Genomic DNA, 19,247 nt, shown 5'->3' on the forward strand with positions numbered 1-19,247 from the left:
AGCTTAATGAAGCTCAATTCCTTGTAGCTGTAACTACATTTCTTTCCTATATTAGCTTTACTTACTTAATGATGCCTATTCATCTTCCTAAAATGTGTTTTGCTGTGTTTTTATAGGCTGTGCTTTTGGAAGTCTCATGTTTTAAAAAAGTCAAATTAAGTTTAAAGGAAGACAATGAAAAATACAGGGGATGGAAGAGGGCTGGGTAGCAGCCAGGAGTGCATAGGGAACCCCAAAATTCTCAAAGAAATGACAAAGATGCAGCTCTCTGAACACTCAAGCCCTGTGAATGGCCTTTACTACAGGACCAGTAGAGCCCTGACCATGAAGCATCTGATCCTGGATTTGAAGCCCACCTCCTGCAAATGGGGCAGAGACACTGCATGAAGTTTGTCTTATTTTAGGCCATCGATACATAAAGATATAAAAATACACAAATATATGTATAGCAATATTATAAAACTGTACAATCATTATATAAGACACAGTCCAGAAATTTCTTTAAGGGGAAAAGAGGTGATAGAAAAGGGGATTTGTCTTGATGTTACAAGGGCGTGGCAAGACGTTTGGTTTTACTTTTCGTTTTTTTGAGAGGAGGAAAGGGTTAGAAGGATTGGATTGGAAGGGATGGTAAATAGACATTGTGGGAAGAAAAGTATCCCCCATCTCAAGTCACCCCCTGCTTCCACTAGTTAGGTACAAAGAAATTTACCTTTTGGGTTTCTTTACGTAAAAACAAAAACAAAAAAACATGTTATCAGAATTACAGATATCTTCCCTACCAACAAAGAACTGCCCTAATGATCAAACAATATGTATGAAACTCTGCTTTGTAGACTCGAATGTGTTACAAGTATTTACCAATACTATTATTAACTGTTATTAACAAACATCTTGCTGTCCCTGAACCTGGATCTTGTCTAGTGGAGAGGCAGCATAGTCTGGCAGAGGAGGTGTGGACTTTAGACAAAACTCAGGACAGCTCAGTTCTCCCCTTTATTATGTTTTATGTAGACAAATGCATTAATATGGTCAAGTGCAGTTGTCCCAACTCTAAAATAGAAATAATAGTATCCATTTATGAGTTTTCTTGTTATAATAACATGAATTGTTAAATTTTTTGAAAGCCTTTAACATATTCCCTAGCACAAATCCTAAAAAGTGAGTCCCATTGGCATTATTACTATTTTAGAAGTATAATAGTAATACTGATATTATTTTGTTGTTGTTATTTAGCTGTTATGTCATGTCCGACTCTTCTGCAACCCCATGGACTATAACCTGCCAGCTCTTCTGGGATTTCCCAGGCAAGAATACTGGAGGGGTTGCCTTTTCCTTCTCCAAAGCATCTTCCTGACCCAGGGATCAAACCCATGTCTTCTGCATTGGCAATTCTTTACCACTGAGCCACCAGGGAAGCCCCCTGATACTATTACGATGTCCTAAATCGAGAAAAGGACCTCAAAGGATTGCACTTGTATTTATTTCTAAATTTTGTACTTATAAATCTTTGGCTTCGTAAGGAGAGGCTTCACTCTGGGTACCATGATCTTGACTGGCAAGAAAGCTTCTGTCCTGGTGGTAAAGATCACAGGTCTTCAGCACAATTCATCTCCTATGCTTACCTATAGAGCCCATAGGAATTACTGGGTTCATCTTGAACAGATTCCCTCAGGATTTAGGACCAAGCAAGTATTATAATACCAGGAGCAAAAGTTTATAATTCTAATAGAATATATTACAATGTTTGTTTGCAAATCCCCCAATATAGTAATAAAAATTGTTTATTGGTACTCAAGTTGGCTTCTTGCGTGTCTCAGTGGGTACAGAATCTGCCTACAATTCAGGAGACACAGGCAGATGTGAGTTCAATCCCCAGGTCGGGAAGATACCCTGGAGGAGGCTATGGCAACCCACTGCAGTATTCTTGCCTGGAGAATCCCACGGACAGAGGAGCCTGGTGGGCTATAGTCCATAGGGTCACAAAGAGTTGGACACAACTGAAGCAACTGAACACACACACAGTCCAGTTTGTTCAGAATAGTTGTAGATATACCCAATAACATATAAAAAATGAAATCTGAGGTATTCTCTAAAGAAGGCTCCCAGTTAAAAATAAAGGCAAATTTTATTAACAAACAAAAAAATTAATCCCAGGACAAAATTATGGAAAAAATAAAAGAATGCATTTAGTTCTTTCTTTATTTTCAGATTTATTACAGTTTTGTAGGTTCTTTAACATCCAAATTAAAATGAATTTCAGTGCACTACTTGGACAAGTAGATGAAAGTCAGTATGTTGGGCTAAACTTTACTAAGTCAAATAGAGGCCATGTTGAGGAATCCATGTGAATTTAATTAGTGTTAGTTAATCTGGGTGTAGTGAACTGCTGTAATATTTCTGCACATGAACCAGAGTAATATGGTAGTTTCATTCTTTCACTGTTAGAAGAAAGAATCAATCAGAATTGTTAATAAGTATATTTTATAAAACAGATACATAATAAAAAAGAAATGCTTCACCATGGCCCCAGGTTTTCCTTCCCTTGCTTTCATGTTTAGAGTTGGTATGATTTTTTTGATCCAAAAGAATTCAAGTTCTGGAAGAGTCTTTGTGTAAAAGGTTGTAGTAATACTTGAAAAAAGATCATATGTAAAATCTTCAATACAGTCACTATCAATTCAAAATAAATAAATAAATAAAACAGATATGATTTTTTCTTACTTTCTAGTAATTACACTAAGTAACACCAAATGAAAAACATAGTATCAAAGAAGTCTGTAAAAAACATCATTTGTTGACCATATTAAGTTGTTTAATTAACATAGGAGTGGTTACCATGAACTGTTAGAACTTTTAAAGATAGATTGTCCTCTTATGCAGTTTAAATATTCCCCTAGTCTTGTTTGCACTATTAACTTGCTTCTTTGTTCTGAAGAAAAGCTTTCTTAAGCAAATATTATTTTAAATCTGAGTCCCCGCCACAGGCTCACAAACTGTGAATTAATGGAAATAAAACAAATGTTGTTTACTGTACTAGATAAATAAAATGTTGATTCAAGTTATTTTTCATTCACCCTGAGTGGGAAGGAAGTAGATTCGAGGTTATTCGTATTGAATTCTGTATCAACTATTTTGACATTTGTTGTTATTATTGTTACTACTCTTATTGGTTTTGGGGTAGAGTTCATTCTTTATTTTTTCAAAATTGACCTATAAATCTATTCCCTCTGTTATTGACTACTTTGGTCCAGACTAGGGCAATGAAGTTTTAACGACCAAATTGGTTGCTCTGTCAGCTTGGCCAGTAGTCTTTTTGGCACAGGGGACCAGTTTTGTAGAAGACGAGTTTTCCATGGACCAGAGGGTGGGAGATAGTTTTGGGATGATTCAAGCACATTACATCTATTGTGCACTTTCTCTCTGTTTTTATTACCTCAGCTCCACCTTAGATCATCATGCTTTAGATCCCAAAGGTTGGGGACCCCTACAGTAGAACTTAATGTAGATTCTCCTTCTGAAACATGTCTTCTGGAAATTTTTGCATGTGAAACACAAAGTTGAATTTGCCCACACAGTTTCATTAAGTGCCCCAAGAAGGAAGTAATTATGAAGCCTATTCATTCAGAGGAATTTTGTTACATGATATAAATAGACAAAGGAGTGCTAATCAGTGCTGCCGCCTTGCTTTGAAGGGAATCTTTTTTAAAATTCTAACAACCAGCTACAATTTAAAATGAGTCTATCAGATTGTCAAAGGTTTTCTTTTAAAATTGATAAAAATTAATTTTGGCAAGAATATGAGGAAAATACAGCCTCCACACCATTGTTAGAGATGAAAATTGGTATAAGCTTTCTGACAGACAGATTGGTAGTATGTTGAAAAAGAAAAATTAACCTATGTCCTTTGACAGAAGTAGCCCATATCTGGATATTTCACCTAAGGAATAGTCACTCAGCTGGGGAGAAAGGTTTGTATAAAGATGCTCAGTGCAGTTTTGTTTATAAGGGGAAGATCTGAAACAACCAAATGTCTAATAATGGGTAATAATGGACACAGTGAAATAAAATTTGATATGAAGATACAAAGAGATTGTGTTGCATTAAAAATTGTTTAGTAGATTCAAATTTATTGCCATAGAAAGAGGCTTATAAATATTATTGAGCTAATGAAAGTAAATTATATAAAAATACAGTCAGATTTATGTAGCATTATGCATGATGACTGCTCTGATGGCTCAGTGTAAAGAAGCCTCCTGCCAATGCAGGAGACACGGGCTCAATTCCTGGGCCAGGAAGATCCCCTGGAGAAGGGAAAGATTACCCACTCCAGTATTCTTGCCTGAAGAATCCCACGGACAGAGGAGTCTGGCGGGCTACAGTCAATACGGTCGCAAAAGAATCAGACACAACTGAGTGACTGAGCACACACACAGATAAGGATGCTTGATAATTTCCTAAAACTAAAAAGATGAAGAGTGGCTGTGAAAGCAAAGCTAAAGGAGAAAGTATTTGGGAAATATCATATTCTACTCTATTTTTAAAATTTTCATTTTTAATTGAAGCACGATAGGTTTATAGTGTTGTGTGAGTTTCTTCCATACAAGAGTGTGAATCAGCTGTGAGTATATATATATATATCCCCTCCCCCTGAAGCCTCCCTCCCACCCCTTCCAACTACTCATCTAGGTCATCACAGAGCACTGTACTGAGCGCCCTGTGTTATACAGCAGCTTCCCACTAGCTATCTCTTTTACACATGGTAGTGTATATATGTCAATACTTCTCTTTCAATTTGTCCCACCCTCTCCTTCTGCCACTGTGTCCACAAGTCTCTTCTCTATGTCTATTCCGGTCCTGCAAATAAGTTCATCAATACCATTTTTTCTAGATTCCATATACATGCACTAATATATTACTTCAATATTTGTTTTTCTTTCTTATAGTTTTATTCAGTTTTTTTTTAATTTTGAAAGTAACGTGTTTGTGGTAAAAAATTAATACAAATGTCAAATGTCTGTAAAGTGAAGTGAACAAGCTATGTGTACATGTATATGTTAATACACTTGATGGATTCATACATATACAAACATATCTTTTGTTTCTTTAACTTACTTTTTTTTTTATGTCTCACATTCAGAAGTCTAGAAGTGGACCCCAGAGACAAAATGGGGTATGACCACTAAGAAGAGGCTAAATGGATCCTAGTCAGCAAAATGTCCTCTCTAGAGTAAAATACATTTGGGATGGGGACCCAAGAAGGGAAGGACCTATGTATTTAACCTTGATATGTGGTTATTAAAGCTATGACAAACCTAGACAGTGCATTAAAAAGTAGAGACATCACTTTGCCAACAAAGGTCCGTATAGTCAAAGCTATGGTTTTGCCAGTAATGTTTGGATGTGAAAGTTGGACCACAAAGAAGGCTGAGCATCAAAGAACTGATGCTTTTGAATTGTGGTGCTAGAGAAGACTCTTGAGAGTCCCTTGGACAGAAAGATATCAAACCAGTCAATCCTAAAGGAAAACAACCCTGAATATTCATTGGAAGGACAGTTGCTGAAGCTGAAGCTGCAATACTTTGGTCACCTGATGCAAAGAGCCTACTCATTGGAAAACACTGATGCTGGGAAAGATTGATGGCAGGAGGAGAAGTTGGTGACTGAGGATGAGACGGTTGGATGGCATCACCAACTCAGTGGACATGAGTTTGAGCAAACTCTGGGAGATAGTGAAGGACAGGGAAGCCTGGCGTGCTGCAGTTCATGGGATCACAAAGAGTTGTACACAACTTAACAACTGAATAACAACAGCAATGTGATTATTAATGTCAAAAACTGGGTAGTCTCTCTGGACTGAATATCTTCCCCCACCTTCCTCCCAACAAATTTGTTTGTTTAAGCCCCAATCCTCAATGTGATGGCACTTGGAGGTGGGCCTTTGGGAGGTAATTAGGTCATGAGGGTGGAGTGCTCATAAATGGGATTAGCACCTTCAGAAGGAGAAACAGTAGAAGGAAGTTTTCCCTTTCTCTCTGCCATGTGAGGATACAGCAAGTAGGTTGCTGTTTGCGAGCCAGGAAGAGGGCCTTCATCAGAACCAAATTAGCCGGCACTTGGATCTTAGAATTTCCAGCCTCCAGAACTATAAGAAATGAATTTCTGTTGTTCAAGTCACCCAGTCCATAGTATTTTGTTATAGCAGCCTGACGTGTTATGGCACATAGGCAGCAGCCAAATCTCACTTTTTGAAAAAGTAAAGGTATAATGAAGTAGAAGAGTGTCCCCCATCTCCTGTATTTTCCCTCATGTTTTCACATTGTCTGTGGCTATTTGGGTTACAATGTTTGTTTAGAGGGGCTGGCCTAGAATGTAAAGTCAGTGCTCAGGATAATTGATGATCACTACTGCTGCAGAAAGACCATCCTGTACTGAAAGAGCTGTGTCTTTTTAATCCATTCTTTCTATTACTGGTTTTAAATAATGTGTCTGACAAGATTCTGCTTTCTTTCTGTCAACTGTCAGTGAACAGGTATTGGGCATTATTTGTGGGGCTGTAAATACATTACATGAAAAAATAATGAGTCCTTAAAAAGTCAAGAGAAATGCCTCCAGAGACGTTTACCTCACATGGTGATTTATGTAGGTCTGGGAAGGAAGTTTCCGAAACTTCCAAATGAAAAGTCTGGAACATAAACTAATGTCTCTTCCAAATCTGGCTTTGCTGTAGCCCCTGGACACATTTCCCTTTCACTTCTAATCTGGAAGTTGGAGAATGTTTTTCATGTTCAACTTAAATTGTTTAGTTAATGGTCTAAGAATAACTCTTGGGAGCATCCCTCAGCATAACATGTTATTACTCTATCCCTCTGACTGAATTTGATGTATCTATTGTGTTCTTGCTGAATAAACTGATCCCTGGGATTAATCATTTTCTTTTTACCAGGTAGAAATTGTAGACATTTAATGGATATACCTACATCAGTCAATTTAATGAGTCTCATTGTCTGAAGTTTGAAATATACTGATCATTCTAATGTTGAAATATAGTTGACATTCATCCTTACCACAAGTTTCTAAGTTTTCCAAGTTTGTCTCTCCTGCCTGCCTGAGGAAGATAATTTAGCTAAAGCTTTTTTTTTTTTAATTTAGTTCTTCCAGGGTCTGAGAACTCAAGGGCACCTTCTGGGTGATGTACAGAAGGGGCTAAAACATTCTTGCATGGTTCACTACAGTGCACATTAACCAAATCAACATAGTTTCAGTTTCTGTAAGAGGGACTGTTCTGTCATCCTAGTAGGAATTGTGCCATTGAGGATCATGCTGGTAAATCTCACCCTGGGATATCACTGGCAGCCTTGCAGTTGGAAAGGAGGCTGAGATGTTGACATGGATGCAGCATCTGTCCCTGGGCAGAGAGCCAGGGTGGAGTCAGCTGGCCTGGCCAGTATAGGCAGGTCCCCTGTGCCTCTCCAGAGGCTGAGCCTAAGGATGGCCTTCCCAGATACAGGAGGACCATCTAGTCACCAAACACAGCCACAGAAAATTAAATGAACTCAAAGCCGAGTCATAATTCATGCCTTTTGTTCTCTGTTTTGTTTCCAGTTGTTTGAATTTATGAACTTCTTGGCCGAGAACGTCATCTTCTGTTACATGGGCCTGGCACTGTTCACATTCCAGAATCATATCTTCAATGCTCTTTTCATACTTGGAGCCTTTGTATCCTTTGAAATACAGAACACAAGGTGATGAGAGAAGAAAACAAACTACCTAACTGTAGGGATTATTCTTTTAAATTGTTCATTTTCCTCAGATTTACTGAAAAGTTCAAATTCAAAGCATGTGAGTAATTTGAGTTAGGGGAGAAAAGCATCCAAAGAAATATTGTGGCCTTTATTAAATGTCTATGGTTCAAGATATAAAGTTTGGAAATTGCTGAGGGAAATAAAGGGAAAAAAAAACTGAAAGAGGAAGACATTTTTTGAATATTCAAAATATGTTTAACTAAAATTTTGAATCATTTACATAAAAATTATGTCAATCCATTTTTTATGTTTAATGTGTATCAGAACATATCAGAAGACAGCCAGGCCTTAGAACTTTAGAAATACTTTCACTGCAAGATGGTAAAATCTTTTTTCCAGTGAGGACTTTGTAAAAAGGAGTAAAGATCAAGTCAAATTACCATGGTGGATGTGCTTTCACTATCTTAAGCATTGTGCACATGTAAGTTTAATAAGACAGCCTCTTTCCTGTAAATAAAAGAACAGGTAAAGTCTAGACCTCACTTTTAATGCAGGGGGCTTTTCTTGCTCTAGGTCTGGGGTCTAAGCATTCCCAGAGGGAATGGATGTCTATCAGAAAAGATACTGAGCCACTGTGGATGTTCCCAGAGATAGTCAGCAGCTGTTATCCTTGTTCCTGGTTGGAAAATAGACAGATGCCCTCTGGGATCACAGGTAGATGATCCTAACAGCCAAGAGAGCCAGCTCCTCTCTGGAAGCCCTGGTCCAACTAGGCACCAGCCCTGGCCTCTTGTTCTCTTTTCACTGAGCGGAGAAGTGAATTTTCCAATTCCATCCAAATCTTAGAAGGACGCGCCCTCTTTCCCAAATAACTCTTCCCATTTGAGGACAAACTAGCATACACAATCAAGGAAGATGTCCAAGATGTCAAAAGGGAAGAGATGACTACCACAGTATTTTCATAGATTTTTTAACCTGTATAACTTGGATTTTAGTGAAATGCCTCTTAAAGCAGTTGTTTTATACATTTAGACAGGCAATTCCTCTAGAAATTAAATTCACTAAAAGAAAAAAGAATAACTGAAGCTTGCTAGATTTAGAGAGTATAAACTGATGGAAAGTAAGATGATAATTGTGAGCCAAAGCACATTTATCCTTTCTCAAGTGCTGCTTGAGAGGATAATGGCACAGCCTTGGAACGGTCTCTGCCTCACATTTTGCAGCAGAATTGAGCGTAGAGCCAGTTATCAGCCACATAAATGTGATGAGAAAATTTACGGTGATTGAAATGGTATTGGGTTAACAATTTTAAACCAAGTATATGTTCAAAGAAGATAGAGTCCTCTATTATTTCTGGAAAGGAACTGACATTGAAAGATGAATTTGGAAGCAGTTTGGACATACATGTATCGACATGTTTATTCCTGTTTTCTGGGTCATAATATAGAGAAGCTTAAGGACATAATATTTAAAGCCCAAGGACTATCACACTTTTTGCAGCAACATTTTCCTCAATGTTTCCCTGCATTTATCCACAGGTAGCAATTTTTGTAGCCAGAGCCTGCAACATATATCCCCTCTCCTTCCTCCTGAATCTAGGCCGGAAACACAAGATCCCCTGGAACTTTCAGCACATGATGATGTTTTCAGGTATGTGAATTTTGTTATGTGTTCGTCAACTCTTCTCTCATATTTTTCTCTTGTACTTGGAAAACCATGTACACGTATTATACTTAGAGACTTCTTGGGGAAGCATAACTTCTCTTGACCCCATTGTACCTACTTTCATGCTGCTATCCATACATTCTGTGCAACAGTGGCATTTCTTTCCAGAAAGAAAATGAAATTAAAGAGAATCCGGTTAAGATGGCCACGAGTTTCAATATCTGCCAGAAACTGGCCAGAATCTGGCTTAGAATAGCCATTGAACTGTTCCCTGACCTGTGCTTAGTCGCTCAGTTGTGTCCGACTCTTTGGGACCACATGGACTGCAGCCCACCAGGCTCCTCTGTCCATGGGGATTCTCCAGGCAAGAATACTGGAGTGGGTTGCCATGCCCTCCTTCAGGGAATCTTCCCAACCCAGGGATCGAACCCAGCTCCCCCTCATTGCAGGCGGATTCCTTAACTGAGCCACTAGGGAAGCCCTTTCCTGGCCTATTTCAGATCAATTTTCAGCTGGATAAATTTGCATAATTGTTTCACAAAATGCAGACTTACAGATAAATAGTGTGTAAGGGGTGCTGTTTCTGTCTGATGTTATGGCTCCTTCTCCTTAGAAGCCTTGCTGCTTCCCTATGCAAAGCTCCAGGAAGTTTTCATGGTTAATAGAAGCAAATCATATCTAAGTATGATCAGTTATTAGTTGAGAAAAGCATTAGTTGCATTTCCACCAAATACCAAGAGCTGTCCTACACACAGGTGGATGAAACCAACAAAGTCTCTACTCTCAAACCATACCTGAAGGCCACTTTTTCCAAAGAAAACAAACAAAATGAATTTGCTGACCCTGAACTGCTCTGGGGACTGTGTTTCTTTATGTTCAATTAATTTTCCTACCATCAGCCTTTTCTTATTTGGAGACTTTTCCCGTTACAAGCCTTCTATGTACTTGTACACTTATATTACAGTCAGAGGCAATTCACTGGAAGATACATGAGAGTGAAACAAAGCTTCACAATAGAGCAAACAAAATTTGGGGTATACAGGAGGATATGGAAAAAGTGAGAAAAACTATCATTTACTGAATATTTGCTATTTCCCTTTCATTAGAAATCAATCCTAGTGAAGTGAAAGTTAAAGTCGCTCAGTCGTGTCCAACTCTTTGCAACCTCATGGACTATACAGTCTACGGAATTCTCCAGGCCAGAATACTGGAGTGGGTAGCCTTTACCTTCTCCAGGGCATTTTCCCAACCCAGGGATCAAACCCAGGTCTTCCGCATTGCAGGCAGATTCTTTACCAGCTGAACCACAAGGGAAGCCCAAATTGATCCTATGAAGCAGATATTAATCCATTTTCTAGGTGGAAAAAATGAGGTTAAGAATCTCAAAAAGGTTAAGTAACTTGGCTGAGGATGAAATCATTCCTAAACCAAGGTCTGTGAAACTTCACCTCAAACCCCAACAAATCCACATTTTTAGAAGTAGGAATAAGAGCTTCCCCGATGGCTCAGCAGTAAAGAATCTGCTTGCAATTCAGGAGACACAGGTTCAATCCGTGGATCAGGAAGACCTCCTAGAAAAATAAGTGGCAACTCGCTCCAGTATTCTTGCCTGGAAAATCCCATGGACAGAGGAGCTTGGTGGGCTACGGTCCGTGGGGTTACAAAGAGTCGGACAGAACTTAGTGACTGAACAACAACAAAAACTAGAAATAAAAGGCTTGTTTCACCTTCGCTTCCCTCCTAGCCTGTTCCACACAGTAAAGGGTGGCAGCTCCCAGGGTGACAATGAGTCATTTAATCAAGTGCAGGCAGATGGAGATCCAGAGTTTAAAAATGTCCTCCTGTAGGCCTCTGACAGTGCTTCCCTACATTTCCAGATATGTCGGTATGGCATGCGCGCGCGAGAGAGTCATACAGAGTATAAGTTGTACCAATAGATGATCTTTAATTTAAAGCAGTGATGAACTTTGGTAATGATTAACTCTTGTTATGGGACAGCAAAACCTAGATTGGATCACATAAAGAAGTTGGCACTGGGGTGCATTTTTGTAAAGCATTTCTAGGAGTTGGGAAGCACTGTTCCTTCTTTTCCATCAAAATATCAGTAGCTTCCCTCTGGAGAATTGTGGTTTATTTTTAAAACTGGGATATTATATTTTAAACAATGCTTTATTTTGCAAAGAAGATTTTTGAGAAAAGTGCAAGGTTTAAATAGCTATCTTGGGATGTGAAATGCCTGCCCGAATAACCTCGTGGCTTACTGGTTTTCTGGATTTGGCGTCTTCTGTGTTTGCTTAGCTGTCAAATTGGAGCTGCATTAAAATCTGAGGACAGCAGTATTGTGTGTACGGCCAGGGGATGTGAGGAAGCCCAGAACTTGGAGATACCTTTATGATATTCTAAAGTGGGGAGTCAGCGAAGTAGGGCCTTTGAACCCAATCTAGCCCACATGAATTTTGTAAATAAAGTTGGAACATAGCTCCACCTCTCTTTTTAATACTGCCTGTGCTGCCTTTATGCTGTGCATACTGTGCTAAGTCGCTTCAGTCGTGTTGGACTCTGCGACCCCATGGGCTGTAGCCCATGGGACTCCTCTGTCCATGGGACTCTCCAGGCAAGAATAACTGGAGTGGGTTGCTATGCCCTCCTCCAGGGAATCTTCCTGACCCAGGGATCCAACCCACATCTTTTATGTCTCCTGCATTGGCAGACAGGTCCTTTACCACTAGCACCACCAGGAAAGCCCCATCTTTACGCTCTAAGGGCAGAACCGAATGTTGCAGTAGAAACTATATAATCTACAAAACCTAAAACATTTACTACCTGACCTTGTTCTAAAACACCTTCATCCTCAAGAAGGAAAACTATAACTCTATCACATTAATAGGATTGGTATTAATAGTTTAATTAGGGGAATACCCATCTGCCAGTTCCTATTATTAAGAACATTGACTTTTCCACTAAAAAGCTGTCTTCTTAGCTTTAAAATGAGGAAATTGCTAGGTTACATGGTTATGTAATTGAATCATAGATGGTCAACTCTAAAGTCACCCTGTACCTTTCTAAGACCTTTTATGGGTAATGTTTTGAGACTTATCTCCAGGGAAAGATAGGCTAGGCATTACTGGTCTCTTTCTGTGGATTAAAAAAGAGAAGGAAAGAAAGACATGGAGAACTTTGGAGTATCTTGCTCACAACCTGACAACTAGTTAAGAAATGAAATTGAGACTTAAACCTGGGCCTCTGGACTTTGAATTAGATCCTTCTCATCTGCCTTGACAGGACTTCAGATTTACCCTCAAGGTCATGAGAGCAGAAGTTAAATCAAAGCCATGCCCTTCCTAGCCCAGGCAAACTTCAGCATCCAGTTCACAATAAGCCACACATGTGGGCGACACCCTTTCCCCAGCCATAGGCTCAGTTCTGCTTTGCACCCACTGATCCCCATCAGAATGTAGGAAGGATCAAGGGAGTTCACCATGTGGAGGGCAATGAAGTGAAGTGAAGTTGCTCAGTTGTGTCTGACTCTTTGCGACCCCATGGACTATAGCCTACTAGGCTTCTCCATCCATGAGATTTTCCAGGCAAGAATACTGGAGTGGGTTGCCGTTTCCTTCTCCAGGAGATCTTCCCGACCTAGGGATTGCACCTGGATCTCCCGCATTGTAGGCAGACGCTTTACCGTCTGAGCCACCAGGCAAGTCCCAGTGGAGGGCAATAGTTTTCTTCAAAAGAGAATGCTCCAGACTAGACATTGATTTTCTGCATGAATCCTGATATTCCATACCTTATATTCCACACCTCATTCAGGACCTAAAATTTTCAATGTATTTGCTGGGAAATAAAGAATTTAAAAGGTAAACTTAAGGTAATGTAAGCCAGAGGAAGAGGTGAAAAAGCAGATCAAATAACACACTGTCTAGCTTTTTCTGGGTATGTGGACAACACAGCTGCTGAAATCAGAAAAAACAACCAACCCCCTTAAAGAATATTTGCATTAAAATGTAGTTGAATGTTCTTAATTATGTCCAGAGGGGTTTTGATCATCCAGTGAGAAGGAAACTTGGAAGCTCACTGGTGGGACCTAGTTGCCCTTGCCTCACTGAGAAATGAAGATGGAGCCTCTCTTTACACAGCTGAAAACACTTTTCAAAGTCCTTAGAAGAAAGTAAATGACAATGACCCTCTATCTAAAATGGGTGAAAGTGAAAGTGAAGTCGCTCAGTTGTGTTCGACTGTTTTTGACCCAGTGGACTACCAGGCTCCTCCATCCATGGGATTTTCCAGGCAAGAATACTGGAATGGGTTGCCATCTCCTTCTCCAGGGGATCTTCCCGACCCAGGGAGTGTGAATTTATTTACACAGCCCCTCTGTCATCACCCAGCTACTCATTCCACAGACATTTCCTTACAGGCTCCCTTAGGTAAGTGTTTGGGTGAACGAAGACCAAGCTGAGAACCCTGCCCTTAAGGCGGCTTGCAGTTTCAGAGAGAGAACTTGGCTTTGGACCAAGGTTCACTAAGCCCTTGCAGCACAGATGGTTCAAAGGCCAATCAAATAAGAGCCAGAATTTCTGTCTTAGTCAATTACACCTACTATGTGACAAAGCCTTTTCCTCCATCATCTTTCCTCTCCCCTTGTACATGACTTTTTGGCACTGGGCAGGAAGAGGGCTGGTGATGCTTTAGAAGCAGAAGTGGATTCACTTGTAAAGTTAAAGAAGCTTCAGTTTGAAGCTCTGCAGGTCCCTGTTCCAAGACCCTGGGATGAGCCCTAACAGTGTGTTCTGATGGTATATAAAATCTGTTAAAGATATTTTTGTCTCATTGTTCTTAAAGAGGGTCCCAAATGTATAAGTTTCAGGCCCCATAAACCTGAATCAGCTCCTATCTCCATTCTGGAGGCACCTGAAGATGAGAGTTTGCAGAGGGATCCCAGGCTCATTACTTACCTCCTGGCGGGGAAGGCCTGCACACAGGGCCTGCAGTGAGCACTGAAGTAAGGCGTGGAGCTTCGTAGATGGTGGGGGTTCAGCAATGTTTTGGGGGAAACCTCACATTGTTCCTGGATGATGACCATACTGCCACTCTACCACCCTCTGCCCTCTCCCCTCAACCCTCCACCTTTGGCTTCTAGAGCCAGTTAAAGTGAGCAAAGCCACTGCCAGGACCCAGGCTGAATTTCTCACCTAGCACAAGCCCTGTGCTAAGTCACTTCAGTCGTGTCCAACTCTTTGTGACCCCATGGGCTGTAGCCCACCAAGCTCCTCTGTCCATGGGGTTCTCCAGGCAAGAATACTTAAGTGGTTTGCCATTTCCTCCTCCAGGGGATCTTCCCCACCCAGGGATTGAACTCGTGTCTCTCAGGTCTCCTGCACTGGCAGGCAGGTTCTTTACCACTGAGCCACCTGGGAAGCCCAGCTCCTACCCAGTTTGTTTTGTATAGACTTGGAGTCCACACACATGCAGCCTTGTAACCTGAAAATGAGGAATGGTCTCAAGGTCAGGAGGAGTGTGGTCTCTTTGCTTCCTTAGTCTTGAGAAGCTTTTAATAATGCAAATTCTGGGTTTTTTTGGTAACTAGGTTGCAGCTCAGAGTCAACTGGGGAAGTTTACCCTGAGACATTTTAAGACCTTCTTTAAATTCAAGGCCAGGAGTCCAGTCACTGCTCTGTTGTATCATGTGACACCCAGCACAAAGGGCTTAAGAGGACTGCTCAGCATCCTGCCCTCCCCTCTCCCTGAAACTGTTCCTGTCACACTCAGCACAGCTCCAGTTAATGCTTGGAGTGGGCGGCCCCACCCAGCACTCAGTTCCCTTGAAACCGAAGAGGCAGACCTCTGTGGTTTAAATTAAAGGAGGAGATGTTCTTTGCACAAATTAGCTTTCCTATTGATATGGTGCATATTACAAAGATCAGGCCTCTTGTTTTAATTCAAATCCGTGTGCTGCAATTTTTATTTAATTTAAAACTAAATAAGAGCCAAGAATTGCTAGAAGGTGGGGAAATACCAAGCCCAATTGAGCCCTGGCAGCCTTCCTGAAACCACTGTAACAACCAGGGACTGTAGGCTACTGGGTTGTGGAGGTTCATGCAGAGTTGCTGTGCCGAGCTTGACAGAAGGGAGGCCTGGAGTCACGCTGGCAGGTTGAAGGAGCCCAGCAGTGAATTAGAGGACACGATTCACCAATTTATCCATTTCTATTGCACTTGGAAGAGACTCTGTAACCCTGATGTGTCCTATCCCATAAACTCGGAAGGGTTTTAACCAGGAAAATGTTATCACACTATATGGATATAACATAAAACCTCATCCATGAGTTTACATAACCATAAAGACAACAGCCCCAAGTGTGGCCCAGCTTTGCTGCTAATGTTGTTTGTTGCTCATCTGGTTGCCCACCAGCACTCGTTAGCATCCAAATAGCTGCTGGCACTAAAGAACTAAGGGGAAGGCATGGAAGAAAAACTTTAAATTAAGAAAAATTTCCCATTAGCATTTATCTTCCTCCCTTACTAGAAAAGACTGCCATTACTATTCAAGTTTTGGGAAACACTGTGCTCTGTGTAGAACCCCAGTGTTCTATAGAACAGCTTAAGAACCTCTGCCCACGTGTAGGTGAGCACTTTTCTCGATGTCTTTTTGGTGAGCTATCAATCAGGCTGTGGTCAAAGCCAGTCTGAGACTTTGACCACAAATGGCCTTCCCTTGTTGACACTCAGTTACAGGAAGGAAAAATACGTAAGTGGAATTCATGAAAGTGAAGAGTCTAGGTTATTGTTTCAGCAGTGCCTAGTAACAGGACTCTCTATGACCACCTAAATAAATGGAACTATATTAAGCCACCAGACTGTCCCACACAATTACCAGCCACCATGTAAAAGGAACACTTCCAGGCTTTCTTGATCCTTTGAACCCAAAGCTGTGGTCCTGGGACCAGCAGCTATGACATCACTGGGGATCTCTTTAGAAATGCTGATTCCAAGTCTGCCTTCTGACGAGCTCCCCAGGCAATTTCTGTACATGTGAAAGTCTAACAAGCGCATCCCAGAACATAATCACAGTGCATGGGTTCTGTTCTGAACCTCTCTCTTCAATCCATTCCCCCTACCTTATTCACTTTTGCTTTAGACTTTTCTGTGATGCCAGTCTTGCTTCTTTTTTTCCATTTGCCAATCTTATCAGCAGAGCAATGTTCACCCAGTTACCGAATTTCCTCCAGTTCCTCAAGAATGCAGAGATCTTTCCCACCTCCACCCCCTGAACCCCACCCCCCGCCGTTTACTCAGGTTCTTGGTCTGCCCTGACCCCTTCCCACACCCACCACCTTCACTCTTTTACTCAGTAATTGGTTTTATCCTTCACATCTTGGCTTAGACATCACTTCCTGTAGGAGAACTCTTGTTTTTGTTCAGTCACTCAGTCGTGTCTGACTCTTTGCAACCCCATGGACTACAGCAAGCTGGGCTTCACTGTATTTCACCACCATCTCCCAGAGCTTGCTCAAACTCATGTCCATTGAGTCGCTGATGCCATCCAACCATCTCGTTCTCTGTTGTTCCCTTCTCCTCCTGCCTTCAGTCTTTCCTAGCATCAGGGTCTTTTCCAAAGAGTCAGTTCTTTGCTTCAGGTGGCCAAAGTATTGGAGTTTCAGCTTCAGCATCAGTCCTTCCAATGATTATTCAGGATTGATTTCTTTTAGGATTGACAGGTTTGATCTCCTTGCAGTCCAGCAGTCCAAGGGACACTTGAGTCTTTTCCAATTCCACAATTCAAAAGCATCAATTCTTCGACACTCAGGCTCTTTTATGATTCAACTCTACATCCGTACATGACTACTGGAAAAACCATAGCTCTGACTAGAAGGACCTTTGTTGGCAAAGTGATGTCTCTGCTTTTTAATATGCTGTCTAGGTTTGTCACAGCTTTTCTTCCAAGGAGCAAGTGTCTTTTAATTTCATGGCTGCAGTCACCATCTGCAGTGATTTTGGAGCCCAAGAAAATGAAGCCTCTCACTGTTTCCATTGTTTCCCCATCTATTTGCCATGAAGTGATGGGACCAGATGCCATGATCTTGGTTTTTTGAGTGTTGAATTTTTTAAGCCAGCTCTTTCACTGTCCTCTTTCACCTTTATCAAGAGGCTGTTTAGATCCTCTTCACTTTCTGCCATAAGGGTGGTGTCATCTGCATATCTGAAATTGTTGATATTTCTCCTGGAAATCTTGATTCTAGCTTGTGCTTCATCCAGCCTGGCATTTTGCATGATGTACTCTGCATATAAGTTAAATAAGCACGGTGAAAATATACAGCCTTGACATATTCCTTTCCTGGGTTGATGTCCCTCACGTCTGTTTCCGTAACACCCAACACTTCTCCTCTCCTAGTACCCATCTCATTCTACCATGATTTTTGGTTCACCTGACTCTATGCCCCTCTAGACAGGGAGCTTTGTGAGGCTAAATGCTTATCTATTGGGTTCACTCTGTACACTCAGCACCCAGCCCACTTCTTGAACCTGAGTAGCCTTCTACAAATAAGTGACAGATAAATAGGCAAATGAATGAACAATTTAAAACAGTGTCTCAGTCAGTCAGTTCAGTCAGTCAGTCATGTCTGACTCATTGAGAGCCCCTGGACTACAGCACGCCAAGCTTCCCTGTCCATCACCAAATCCCAGAGTTTACTCAAACTCATGTCCAAAGAGTCAGTGATACCATTCATCCATCTCATCCTCTGTCGTCCCCTTCTCCTCCCACCTTCAATCTTTCCCAGCATCAGGGTCTTTTCCAATGAGTCAGTTCTTCGCATCAGGTGGCCAAAGTTTTGGAGTTTCAGCTTCAGCATCAGTCCTTCCAATGAATATTCAGGACTGATTTCCTATAGGATGGATCGGTTGGATCTCCTTGCAGTGTCTACACAACAGTGTCTACACAACTTAAACCGTATACTTCATTAAAATGCTACTTAAGAACTCTCCATTCCTGTTCTATCAGCCTGGGAACTTTGGAATCCAAAATTGCCCCATAGGCAGCTCTCAGACTAGGCTTGCCCAATTCTACAGGTGCAAGCCAAGCAACAATACACTTAAGGAAAGAGATCCACAAATACAACCTTTTGTTTTTTTAAATAAAAGTATTTTTCACCTAGAAAAATACTGAGTCTTCATAACAGTAGACATTGTTAATACTTCCTTGTAAGTAGTACTCTGATATGAGACTGTTTTTCAAATCTTCACTTGCTTTGTGTTGGGGGGATGTTTTTGGTTTCCAATTAAAAACTTTAGATCTCATTTAAAACTCTAAGATTTTTATATGAGCCAAGTGATTTGAATCAAGAATCAGGCTTAGCTTCAGCTTAGGGGAAAAAAAAAAGAGATTTCTGTAAACGTATATGCAAGGGTTGTCTAAGAATCTGAGTCTTCTCTAAGCAACAGGGCTCTGTTTTTGTTGTTGTTTTTTGAAGGGTAGGGGAGGTGCACTGCAAAGCACACAGGATCTTAGTTCCCCAACCAGGGATCAAACCAGACCCGGACAGTAAAAGCATGGAATGCTAAGCACCGGACTGCCTGGGAATTTCCAGCAGGACTTTTTTCTTCTTATCTCTTCCATTTTCATTCTTCCAGAGAGAGACAACCTGGATGACATCATCACGGCGTCAAACATTCCTTGCCAAGGCTTCCTCTTCAAAGCCCCCTTCCCCAGAGTCCAGTGTCCTCTCCCATTGCAGAGCTACGTCTCCTTCCAGCTCTCGGTGTACCTTGTGCAATTAATTAGGCCACTATCTCTTCCTTACCACTACAAGGCCACTAACCAGCTCACAGGGCACAAGCTCAG

The 19,247-nt window shown here is 41.0% G+C and overlaps 1 protein-coding gene across 6 annotated transcripts in view; it reads left to right on the forward strand.

The window, feature by feature from the left end:
- Positions 1-19,247, forward strand: part of SLC9A9 (solute carrier family 9 member A9) — a 634,995-nt gene that overhangs the window by 378,498 nt on the left and 237,250 nt on the right. For all 6 annotated transcript variants that reach the window (XM_081569480.1, XM_081569481.1, XM_081569477.1 and 3 more), the window contains exons 10-11: positions 7,606-7,719; positions 9,284-9,395. In XM_081569480.1, the coding sequence (XP_081425606.1) occupies positions 7,606-7,719; positions 9,284-9,395 (226 nt within the window). The remainder of the gene's footprint in view (positions 1-7,605; positions 7,720-9,283; positions 9,396-19,247) is intronic.

This window comes from Giraffa tippelskirchi, chromosome 2 (genome assembly GCF_054371585.1).
Source record: "Giraffa tippelskirchi isolate mGirTip1 chromosome 2, T2T-mGirTip1v1.2.pri, whole genome shotgun sequence".
Taxonomy (NCBI): Eukaryota; Metazoa; Chordata; class Mammalia; order Artiodactyla; family Giraffidae; genus Giraffa; species Giraffa tippelskirchi.